The sequence below is a fragment of the Somniosus microcephalus genome, chromosome 7 (genome assembly GCF_052327205.1).
Source record: "Somniosus microcephalus isolate GS21.2 chromosome 7, FLI_Smic_1.0, whole genome shotgun sequence".
NCBI classification, from domain to species: Eukaryota; Metazoa; Chordata; class Chondrichthyes; order Squaliformes; family Somniosidae; genus Somniosus; species Somniosus microcephalus.
This window is the reverse complement of record NC_140993.1, coordinates 219,144,665-219,157,560: the sequence shown is the minus strand read 5'-3', so window position 1 is coordinate 219,157,560 and position 12,896 is coordinate 219,144,665. Positions and strand designations below refer to the sequence as shown.

General features: G+C 46.1%; 1 protein-coding gene across 3 annotated transcripts in view; it reads left to right on the top strand.

Moving 5' to 3' along the window:
* Positions 1 to 12,896, top strand: part of LOC147115128 (uncharacterized) — a 65,320-nt gene that overhangs the window by 38,102 nt on the left and 14,322 nt on the right. For all 3 annotated transcript variants that reach the window (XM_085993424.1, XM_085993422.1, XM_085993423.1), the window contains one exon: positions 301 to 445. In XM_085993424.1, coding sequence (XP_085849550.1) covers positions 301 to 445 — 145 coding nt within the window. The remainder of the gene's footprint in view (positions 1 to 300; positions 446 to 12,896) is intronic.

Here is a 12,896-nt window from a genome sequence, read left to right as displayed (position 1 = left end):
CATATGTTATTTATAGCAATATGGTTTCAGAAGAGTAATGTAAGAATGTGATTTCAAACATTCTTTCCTAAGACATGAAGCAGGAGAGCCGAAACCCAATGTGTATATAAGGTACCGTCTATTAGATGTAGGAGAGTTTCTAGGTAAGTGATCTATCAAAACAGGATGAACTTGTTAGGCGCAATAATCTTTCCCTGCTCATAAAAATTCTTGTGTAAATTATTTATACCTTGAAACCACCACTGAGTTCCATTATCATCAGCCACTCTGGTGTTTGATCTGAATTTTCTTTTATTTCAGATACATTATCTCTGCACTCATTTTCCTAGCGTTGATCGCTTTTACAAATTATGTGGTTCTATTCATCTCCTATCATGCCCTACATACTCAAGGCCCCTGGCTGCAAAAGCACAGAAAGGTTGATTTGTGGCTTGTCAGAATACTGGTATGTGTTTATGGACTATCAAAAGACTGTCCTACTTAACATTTCATAAGGTCGAATGGAAAAATATTTGGTATGGTTTACTGTATCCATGGGGAAATAATAGGGTCAATTTTCCTCTACTTTGCATCTAGGGAACACCTAATCCTGGATGCAAAGCTGAGGAAGGTTGGGCGGAGATCCATTATGCCTTTTTGCATTGCCATGGGGCTTCTAGTGTTTTACCAGTTTTGCAGGGGGTGGAGGGAGAGCAGGAGGTGGAGAGCAGGAGGTGCGGAACCCTTATACCTGGAGGAGGGGTAAGGATGATAATAGTATGGAAATTAGGTGGGAGTGATAGCATCATGGCCCTTGCCTCATTTTCCGGAGGTCCAAATGGTGGGGCCCCCTGAAACTGGGCCTTGCTACACATGCCCAGCCTGCCCAGATTGGAAAGTTTGAGGAGGTCCTGGGTCAAAACTTTTGTGGTTAGCCAGGCAAGGTTTTTTTGTGGTCCACAGGATCAGCAGGATGGGCGTAGGAGGTGAAAGTCTTCTGGCTGCTGGCTTTAGATCTCTAGTCTGTGCTGAGCTAGCTGATCTCACTGGGGGAGGTGGGTGCGGTGGCTACATTTGTCCACAGTTCTCTGGGGCTAGGGAATGAACAAATCCCACCCAGTTTTCCCTGCTGAAAAATGCATATGAGTTGACGTTAGTATTAATGCCCTCTGCAGTCAGATAGCCTGCTGGCACTGACTGTCTTGGCTCGTACATAAAGAATGACCACTTGGCTGAAATAGCAGGTGGACAGGCTAAAACCCGCATCCATTGTGGAAGGCCCTGCCAATAGATGAGCTTGCACCAGGGGATCATCAGGCCAAGGAGAATGATCTGAACTTGGAAATAGAAGCAGGTTCAGGTCAAATGGAGTAACCCAAGAGTGCACCCAGCATTGGGGGAGGGGGGATCTGCCCTACTGTTTGCCCCCCAAAAGAATAACCACAACACCTTGATTTTTATGATTATACTGGCCTCATTCACAAAAGGAGTGGGCTTGTTAGGCCAAACTACTCTTCCAGTTTGAAACATGTTCCTTGTTTCTTAAACAATAATAAGTTGTTATTCAGCTTGGTACTCAAGCACTGGAGCACTCAATTCTCAACTAGAATGAGATACCTATGATGCAGATAAGGACAGCAATGTAAGGGAGAAGAATTACAAACAACGTCGTGGCAAAGTAATTAAGTGGTTACCTGAAGAAGTGATCGTGTCAAGAAAAGAAAGTGATAGTTATAAGGGATTCTATCATTCCAGAGATAGCAGCCTTTCCTGTGACTGGGCATCCCACATGGTCTGGTACCAGAGTAAGGGAGTAATGAGCAAGTGAAAAAACTTCTCGAAAGGTAGGGTGAGCAGTTTGAAGTCGTGATTCATGTTGGAAGCAATGACATGGGGAAAATGAAGACAAGTGTCTTGCAAAGGGAGTGAAGTGTTGGGTGTTAGATTAAAAAGCAGGACCTCAGTAGTAGTAACTGCAGGATTACTCCCAGTGTCATGCACTAGCCCAGTTCGAGAAAAGCAGATTAGTCAAATGTGTGGCTTGATACATGGTGTAGAGAGAAGGTTTTTAGATTTCTAAGGTATTGCGATGAGCTCTGAGCAGGGGAAAGCCGGGTGAGTTTCACCTTAGCTAAGCTAGTAGCAATCGCTTTGCAGAGAAAAGCCTAGAAATTCTTTGGGCATGTGATCTCAGCAATTATGCCAGGATCATGCTCTCACCTCCCGCTGGCCCCCACCATTGACTGCCGGAGTATGTAAGGTCACTGAGAGATCCTCTGCTTTACATAATGCTGGCAGAAGTCCAATCCACAAAGGCGGGATTGCAGGTGCCCACCTGCCCTGGGATGCCACAAAATCTGGTGTTAGGTGCCAGTTTCAGGGTGTGTTAAGTACCCCCCACACCACCCTTGGAAAGCTGTAAACAGTGGTGCTTTGGCTTCCTTTGCAAGGGGGTTGCATGTAAGTTTTTTTTGTTGAAAAATCAACTCAATTTTCAGACAAGGAAAGAGGCCAATGTGCTTCTCGTCACCGGGAGTAGTGGCCTCTGGAGATGCCTGAACTTCTGGGAGGCTGAGGTTGCAGGAACTCCCAACATATTTTTTGACCCTTCCACTACCCTCCTGCCAGAATTACAGTGGGAATGCATCAGAAGGGCCAAGGAGATTTGGGGAGAATTTAAGCAATTGAGGTAGGGGGAGGGATAAATCTTAATATTGGGGAGGGATTAAGAATAGTGAAGGGGCAGAGCTATCTAAAATATTAAGCTCCAGCGGGGATTTTGTGAGACATGCCTTAGTGCAGATGGGAGAAGGATAGTGAAGGAATTTTTTTTTTAAATGACCCTGAGAAGTATCAAAGGCAACATTTTTATATGTGAATGTTCAAAGCGTTAAGCATACAGTCAGGAAACTAGAAGCAGTAGTTAAAATGGGACATGGTGACCTTGACAGAAACTTGGCTTTGCTAGAGTTAAAGTGGGAAGTAAATAACCTTGGCATTAACATTTTCAGGAGAGTTAGAGAAAGAAAAAAGGAAGAACGATCTTCTTTATTAATTTAAAGACAAGATTATAGCCACAGGGAGGAACGATGAATTAATAGTGGCGCTCAGATGGAGTCCATCTGGATTAAATAACAACAGAAAATGCTGCAAACACTCAGCAGGCCAGGCAGCATCGGTGGAGAGAGAAACAGAGTTAACGTTTCAGGTCTGTGACCCTTCGTCAGAACTGGAAAAAGTTAGAGATGTAACAGGTTTTAAGCAGGTGCAGGGGCAGGGAAAGGGGGAAGGAAAGAAAGAACAAAAGGGACGGTCTATGATAGGGTGGAAGGCAGGAGCGGTTATATGTTGCAAATGGGGATGGCAGAATCATCAACAGCTGCCACCTGAAAAAATAGGGGCAGAGGTTATGGTCTGAAATTGTTGAACTCAATGTTGAGTCCAGAAGGCTGTAAAGTGCCTAATAGAAAGATGAGGTGCTGTTCCTTGAGCTTACGTTGAGCTTCATTGGAACAGTGTAAGAGGCTGAGGACAGAGAGGTCAGAGTGGGAGTGGAGCGGAGAATTAAAGTGACAGGCGACAGGAAGCTCGGGGTCACCCTTACAGACTGAACGGAGATGTTCCGCAAAGCGGTCACCCAATCTGCGTTTGGTCTCCCCAATGTAGAGGAGACCACATCGTGAATACAGTATACTAAATTGCAAAAAGTACAAGTAAATCGCTGTTTCACCTGGGAGGGGTGTTTGGGGCCCTGGACAGTGGGAAGGGAGGAGGTAAAAGGGCAGGTGTTGCATCTCCTGCGCTTGCACAGGAAGGTGCCGTGGGGAGGGGAGGGGCTGTTGGGGGTGATTGAGGAGTGGACCAGGGTGTTGCGGAGGGAGCAGTTCCTTCGGAATGCTGAAAGAGGAGGGAAGGGGAAGATGCGTTTGGTGGTGGGATCACGCTGAAGGTGGCGGAAATGGCGGAGGATGATCCGTTGAATGTGAAGGCTGGTGGGGTGAAAGGTGAGGACAAAGGGAACCCTATCGTGGTTCTGGGAGGGAGAAGGGGTGAGAGCAGAAGTGCGGGAAATGGAAAGGACACGGTTGCGGGCCATGCCAACCACGGTAGAGGGATTCCTTGGTTGAGGAAAAAGGAAGACATATCGGAAGCACTAGTATGGAAGGTGGCATCGTCAGAACAGATGCGGCGGAGACGGAGAAACTGGGAGAATGGAATAGAGTCCTTACAGGAAGCAGCGTGAGAGGAAGAGTAGTCCAGGCAGCTGTGAGAGTCAGTGGGCTTGTAGCGGATGTTTGTTGATAGCCTATCCCCAGAAATGGAGACAGAGAAGTCAAGGAAGGGAAGGGAAGAATCGGAGATGGACCATGTGAAGGTGAGGGAAGGGTGGAAATTGGAAGCAAAGTGAATGAAATTTTCTACTTCGGGGCAAGAGCAGGAAACGGCACCGATACAGTCATCAATGTACTGAAAAAAGAGGTGAGAGAGTGTACCTGAGTAGGAATGGAACAAAGAATGTTCCACATATCCCACGAAAAGGCAGGCATAGCTAGGGCCCATGCAGTTTCCCATAGTAACACATTTAATTTGGAGGAAGTGAGTGGCGTCAAAGGAGAAGTTGTTCAATGTGAGAACAAGTTCAGCCAGGCGGAGGAGCGTGGTGGTGGATAGGGACTGGTTGGGCCTCTGTTCAAGGAAGAAGCAGAGTGCCCTCAGGCCGTCCTGGTGGGGGATGGAGGTGCAGAGGGATTGGACATCCATAGTGAAAAGGAGAAGGTTGGGGCCAGGAAACTGGAAACTGTTAAAGTGGCAGAGGCCGTTGGAAGAATCGCAAATGTAGGTGGGAAGAGACTGGACAAGGAGAGAAAAAATAGAGTCGAGGTAGGAAGAAATCAGTTCCATGGGGCAAGAACAGGCTGAAACAATGGATTTACCAGGGCAGCCCTGTTTGTGGATCTTGGGAAGGAGGTAGAAGCGGGCTGTGCGGGTTTGGGGGACTATGAGGTTGACAGCCATGGAGGGAAGATCTCCAGAGGAGATGAGGTCAGTGACAGTCTTGGAAACAATAGCTTGATGTTTGGTAGTGGGGTCATGGTCCAGGCGGAGGTAGGAGGAGGTGTCGGAGAGTTGGCGTTCAGCCTCCGCATGGTAGAGGTTGGTTCGCCAAACAACAACAGCACCACCCTTGTCAGCAGGTTTAATGACAATGTCGGGGTTGGATCAGAGAGAACGGAGTGCTGCAAGTTCAGAGGGAGGTAGGTTGGAGTGAGTGAGGGGAGCAGAGAAATTGAGATGGCCGATGTCACACTGGCAGTTAGCAATGAAAAGATCTGGCGAGGTTAAGAGGCCAGAGGATGGGATCCAGGTAGCCCGAAAATTCTGAAAGCGGGAGAAAGGGTCAGCCGTGCGGGGGAAGACTCCTGGCCAAAGAAGTGGGCACAGAGACGAAGGCGATGGAAAAAGATCTCAGCATCGTGCCGAGCTCTCAATTCATTGAGATGGGGGCGTAAGGGGATGAAGCTCAGGCCTTTGCTGAGGGCTGATCGTTCGGGGTCAGAGAGGGGAAGGTCAGAGGGGATAGTGAAAACACGGCAGGGGGTGAGATTGGAAGAAGGGATGGGGTCAGAGGAAAGTCCATCTGGATTAAGTTAGGAAATGGTAAGGATCTGTTATCATGTTGGGACTACGTTATAGACCGCTGAATAGTGGGAAAGAAATTGAAAATGAGATCTGTAGGCAATTCAGAGAGGTTCCAGTAGGAATAAAATTGTAATAATGAGGGACTTTAACTATCCCAAGGTCAGCTGGAAAAAGACAAAGGATTGTGGTCAAAATGGGTAAAAGTTTCTCCAATGCATAGGAGGACTGGATAACCTCACTGAGTCATCAGGGAGGTCTTTTAATGTAAGATGACTTGAATGTTTATGGTTACAGTTAACTGTGACTGGTTGATAAGATGCCACTGATAGTTTTCAATAACTCTACCAGCTCCTACATTACTCCTCTGATTTGGTTCCAGTGAACTGCTGAAAGTGGTAACAGTAGCAAACTACAGCTGCTCCTTTCTTGACTGATTTCCACAGCTGAGGGTGGTCCTGGTGTAAGGGCTGCTGCTTCTACCAGATAATAATAGTGTATATTTGATTTTTCTACAGAGTTTGAGTAGCAATAATAAATGCCTTTACTGATTGGAATCATTTGGAAACCAAGCCCCTTCTACTTGAGATATACTAATGGTGCATACTGTAATTTGACGACAGAGGATGCGACGACCTTGGATCTGGACTGGAGGCGATGGAGGTTGAACAGTTTCCCGTTTGTTCTGTAAATTAGCTCCACTCCAGCAGCCAGCGGGGAGCTTACTGAGGGTGAGATGGAGCATTACAGCAAGGAAGATTGAGAAGAGCGTTGGTGTGATGACACAGCCTTGCTTAACCCTGGTCCGTTCGTGAATTGGGTCTGTGGTGGAAACATTGGTCAGGATCATGGCTTGCATGTCGTCGTGAAGCAGGCGGATTTTTTCTTTCAAGATGGCGTCCGTGGCGGTCGCAGGGTAAGCGCTCTCCCTGAGTCGGTCGGCCCACTCCCGCTACAGACGCTGTGTATCGGCGCTGATGAGTTCGGCGAGGAGGCAGCAGAAGCAGCGATGAAGGCCACGACGACCTGCTGTAGCACGGCGGCCGGCAGCTCCTCGGCGGGAGGCTCGGAGGTCGAACCGGTAGAAGGGGAGGCGGCCAGCGGACCGAGGACAAGAAAAGCAGGCCCTGGAAGGTCGGACACTGCGGGAGGCTCGGAGGTCAGACCGGGTGGAAGGAGAGCCAGGGAGAAGCAGGCCCCGGGATGTCGGTACCACGGCGGCTGAAGATTGTCGGGCAGGAGTGCGGGGAGGCGGAGCGAGGCGAGAGCGGACCCTATTATGATGGCGCCGATGAAGATGGCTGCCGTCCTTGCGGGCTCCGTGCGTACCAGGCAGCTAAGTGTCCTTTGCTGCTTGGTGCGCTCGGCTCGTTAAGAAAAAAGCATTTCACTGACTCGATTTCACTTGTTGTATTTGGTTATGTGACAAATAAAATTGAAATTGAAATTGAAAATTGGATGGTGACAAACTTTTGAAGGCAGCCGAATTTGAGGAGGACAATCCATAATCCCTCACGGTTGACAGTGTTGAAGGCCTTTTTGAGATCAAAGAAGGCCATGTACAGTGGTTGGTGCTGTTCCCTGCATTGCTCTTGTAATTGACGCGTGGTGAAGATCATGTCCATTGTGCCCCTTAGTGGGCAGAATCCACATTGCGACTCTGGGAGGAGCTCTTCGGCCACAGAACAAACGAGAAACTGTTCAACCGCCGTTGCCTCCAGTCCAGATCCAAGGTCGTCCCATCCTGTCGTCAAATTACAGTATGCAGACAACGCTTGCGTCTGCACTCACTCAGAGGTTGAACTCCAAACCATCGTCAATGCCTTCACCGGAGCGTACGAGAGCATGGGCCTTACACTAAACATCCGTAAGACAAAGGTCCTCTACCAACCTGCCCCCGCCACATAGTACTGCCTCCCCGATTATCAAAATCCACGACAAGGCCTTCGACAACGTGGACCACTTTCCATACCTCAGGAGCCTACTGTCAACAAGGACAGAATTCGATGACGAAGTCCAACACCGCCTTCAGTGTGCCAGTGCAGCCTTCGGTCGCCTAAGGAAGAGAGTGTTTGAAGACCAGGACCTCAAATCTGGCACTAAGCTCATGGTCTACAGAGCAGCAGTGATACCCACCCTGCTGTATGCCTCAGAGACATGGACCATGTACAGCAGGCACCTCAAAGCACTGGAGAGGTACCACCAACGCTGCCTCCGCAAGATCCTGCAAATCCAGTGGCAGGATAGGCGCACCAACGTCAATGTTCTCGCTCAGGCCAACATCCCCAGCATCAAAGTTTTGACCATGCTCGATCAGCTCCGATGGACGGGTCACATCGTCCGCATGTCCGATACGAAACTCCCAAAACAAGCGCTCTTCTCGGAGCTCCGACACGGCAAAAGAGCCCCAGGTGGGCAGAGGAAACGCTTCAAGGACACCCTCAAAGCCTCCTTGGAAAAAGTGCAACAACCCCACTGACACCTGGGAATCCCTGGCCCAAGACCGCACAAAGTGGAGGAGAAGCATCTGGGAAGGCGCCGAACACCTCGAGTCTCTTCGGCGGGAGCAAGCGGAAGTCAAGCGCAAGCAGCTTCGTCAACCCAAGCACCCCACCCACCCGCCCCTTCAACCACTGTCTGCCCCACCTGTGACAGAGACTGTAGGTCCCGCATTGGACTCATCAGTCACCTGAGAACTCATTTTTAATGTGGAAGCAAGTCATCCTCGGTTCCGAGGGACTGCCTAAGAAGAAGAAGAAGACTACTAATGGCGCAATGGCTGAAGATGAGCAAACATCTGAGAGTGATGTAGTCCAATCTGAAACTAAGGTCTTCAATCTAAACAGAGGAAACTACAAGGGTATGAGGGACAAGTTGGCCATGGTAGATTGGGAGATTATACTAAAAGGTATGAAGGTGGACATACAATGGCTAACGTTCAAGAAAATAATGCATAATTTGCAACAAACCTATATTCCTCTAGGGCATAAAAACCCAAAAGGAAAAGTGATCCAACCATGGCTAACAAAAGAAATTAAAGCTAGTATTAAGTCAAAAGAGGAAGCTTATAAAGTTGCCAGAAAAAGCAGTCAGCCTGAGGATTGGGATCCTTTTAGAAATCAGCAAAGGAGGACCAAGAAATTGATAAAGAAAAGGAAAATGGAATATGAGCACAAACTAGCAAAAAATATAAAAACAGATTGTAAAAGCTTTTATAGGTATGTGAAAAGGAAAAGACTGGCAAAGGTAAATGTAGGTCCTTTACAGTCAGAGATGGGAGAATTTATAATGGGGAATGAGGAAATGGCAGAGAAATTAAATAAATACTTTGTTTCTGTCTTCACGGAGGATGGCAGGAATGACGTATGAGGAGTGTGTCGATTGGGCTTATACTCACTGGAGTTTAGAAGATTGAGAGGGGATCTCATCGAAACCTATAAAATTCTGTCAGGCCTGGACAGACTAGATGCAGGAAGGATGTTTCTGATGGCCGGGGAGTCCAGAACCAGGGGTCATAGTCTAAGGATAAGGGGTAAGCCATTTAGGACTGAAATGAGGAGGAATTTCTTCACCCAGAGAGAGTGGTGAACCTGTGGAATTCTCTGCCACAGAGGGCGGTGGAGGTCAGTTCATTAAATATATTCAAGAAAGAGTTGGATATATTTCTTAAGGCTAAAGGGATCAAGGGGTATGGGGAGAAGGCAGGGACAGGGTACTGAATTTGGATGATCAGCCATGATCTCTTTGAATGGCGGAGCAGGGCTGAATGGCCTACTCCTGCTCCTATCTTCTATGTTTCTATGTAAGACACAAAAAACCTACCAGAAATACGAGAAAAAGAAGGGTGTGGCGAGAATGAGGAACTTAAAGAAATTATTATTAGTTAAAAAACAGTACTTGCAAAATTAATGGGACAAAAGTCGATAAATCCCAAGGACTGGATGACCTACATCCTACGGTTTTGAAAGAGGTGGCCATTGGGATAGTGGACGCATTGGTTGTCATCTTTCAAAATTCTATAGATTCTGGAACGGTTCCTGCAGATTGGAGGATAGCAAATGTAACCCCGCTATTTAAGAAAGGAGGGAGAGAGAAAACGGGGAACTGCAGACCTGTTAGCCTCACATCAGTAGTTGGGAAAATGCTGGAATCTATTATAAAGGATGCAATAACTGGGCACTCAAAAACTAATAGTAAGATTGGGCAGAGTCAGCATGGATTTATGAAAGGGAAATCCTGTTTAACAAACCTATTGGAGTTCTTTGAGGATGTAACTTGGGGAGTAGACAAAGGGGAACTGGTACATGTGGTGTATCTGGATTTTCAGCAGGCTTTTGATAAGGTCCCACACAAGAGGTTGGTGAACAAAATTAGGGCACATGGAATTGGGGGTAATATACTAGCATGGATTGAGAATTGGTTGACAGACAGAAAACAAAGAGTAGGGATAAACGGGTCTTTTTCAGGATGGCAGGCTGTGACTAGTGGGGTACCACAAGGATCAGTGCTTGGGCCCCAGCTATTCACAATCTATATCAATGATTTGGATGAGGGGACTAAATGTAACATTTCCAGATTTGCTGATGATACAAAGCTAGGTGGCAGTGTCAGTTGGGAAGAGGATATGAAGAGGCTTCAAGGGGATCTTGACAGGCTCAGTGAGTGGGTGAAAACATGGCAGATGGAATATAATGTCGATAAATGTGAAGTTATCCACTTTGGTAGAAAAAAACAGAAAGGCAGAGTATTTCCTAAATGGTGAAAGATTGGGGAATGCAGATGCTCAAAGGGATCTGGGTGTCCTTGTACATGAGTCACTGAAAGTGAATGTGCAGGTGCAGCAAGCCATTAGGAAGGCAAATGGTATGCTGGCCTTCATTACAAGAGGATTTGAGTACAGGAGTAAAGAAGTCTTAGTCCAATTATATAGGGCCTTAGTGAGACCACACCTGGAGTACTGTGCTCAATTTTGGTCTCCTTACCTAAGGAAGGATATACTTGCCATAGAGGGAGTGCAACAAAGGTTCATGAGATTGATTCCTGGGATGGCGGGACTGTCGTATGAGAAGAGATTGAGTAAACTGGACCTTATCAAATCAAATCAAATCAAATTTTATTGTCATTGTTAGTGCACAAGTGCAGTACAACGAAATGTAGGCTTGCGGCCCCCGAGAGTGTACATTTAGATTAAGACATTTAAACATTCAACATACATTTGGCTTGTAATACATTAACATAAACATAACCATAATAAAGTGCATTGGCAGATGTGCAGGCTTTAGAGTTTATTTGTGGAGTTCAGTAGGATGACAGTCCTGGGAAAGAAGCTGTTCCTAAATCTGGTCGTACGGGTGCGAATGCATCTGTAGCGTCTCCCAGATGGCAGGAGGGCGAACAGACTGTGGCTGGGGTGGGTCTCATTGTATCTCATTGTAGCATACAAAATTATTACAGGGATTGATGGGATGAATGCTGGGAGAATGTTTCCCTTGGCTGAGGAGTCTAGAACCAGGGGCCACAGCCTCAGGATAAAGGGAAGGCCATTCAGGACGGAGTGAGAAGAAATTTCTTCACACAGAGGGTGGTGAACCTTTGGAATTCTCTACCCCAGAGGGCTGTGGAGGCTCAGTCATTGGATATATTCAAAACAGAATTCGATAGATTTCTGACTTGTAAAGACATCAAGGGATATGGCGATAGGGCCGGTGAATGGAGTTGAGGCAGAAAATCAGCCATGATCTCATTGAATGGCGGAGCAGGCTCGAATGGCCCACTCCTGCTCCTATTTCTTATGTTCTTATTTCAGATTTGACTTAGCTCTTTAAAACCAAATCCTTTCAGTTTTTACTGATTTGTGTCAGGCACTCGGTTTGAAACTGAGAATAGCATTACTCTCACGAGAACAGTTTCACTTTGTGATGCTGGTTTGATTCTTCACCCAAAGCCAATAAAAAAACGAAGGAAACCCACTGAAAATATAAATAGGTTGTATCTCTTTTCAACCTTGGTGCTGTCCTCCATTGTGGGTCCTGCCCCTTCACCTTGATTTTATCAATTAAAAAAAGAATTCAGTGGAAAGAGCATTAAGCCAACACCTTGGTCCTTTTGAAGGAAGAAAGTGGTTCAATTAACTCCTTAAAGCCTGTAAATGCTGGATTCCAGAATACTTAACTTTTAGAACAGATGGGCAAAATGGAAAAGGAGGAAGGGGTAGCCCTGATAATAAAGGATAGGATGAAGACAGTGGAGAAAAAGGATCTTAGCTCTGAAAATCAAGAAGTAGAATTAGTTTGGGTGGAGCTAAGAAACCTCAAGGGGCAGAAAACATTGGTGTAATGTAGGGCAGAGTATAATTCAGGAAATTAGAGGCTCATGTAACAAGGGTAATACAGTAATCATAGGGGACTTTAATCTACATATAGACTGGGCAAACCAAATTTGCAGTAATAGTGTGGAGGACGAATTCATGGAATGTATACAAGATAGTTTTCTAGATCAGTAAGTTGAGGAACCAACTAGGGAACAGGCTATTTTAGATCTAGTATTGCGCAATGAGAAAAGGTTAATTAATAACCTTGTAGTAAAGGGGCCTTTATGGAAGAGTGACCATAATATGATAGAATTTTATACTGAGTTTCAAAGTGATTTAGTTAAATCCAAAACTAGGGTCTTAAATCGAAACAAAGAAAACTACATAAGTATGAGGAGCGAGTTGGCTAAGGTAGATTGGGAAACTACATTAAAAGGTATGATGGTAGAGAAACAATGGCTAGCATTTAAAAATTAATACATAATTTACAACAAATATACATTCCTTTAAGGCACAAAAACCCCACAGGAAAAGTGGTCCAAACAAGAGAAGTTAAAGATAGTATTAGATCAAAGGAAGAGGCTTATAATGTTGCCAAAAAGAGTAGTAAGCCTGAGGATTGGGAGGATTTTAGAATTCAGCAAAGGAGGACCAAGAAATTGATAAAGAAAGGGAAAATAGAATGAGAGTAAATTAGCGAGAGACATAAAAACAGACTGTAAAAGCTTCTAAAGGTATGTAAAAAGGAAAAGATTAGCGAAAGTAAATGTGGGTCCCTTACAGGCTGAGACGGAAGAAATTATAATGGGGAATAAGGAAATGTCGGAGAAATTAAGCAAATACTTTGGCCGCGATTTTTCCTATCGATGCAGCTTGGAAGTGGGACAGCTGCCTTCCGGGTTCCAGCCCCGCCCCCAACGACATCAGATGCACAGACGCGATTTTGCGTCAATTGGCCTTGTTAAGCCCA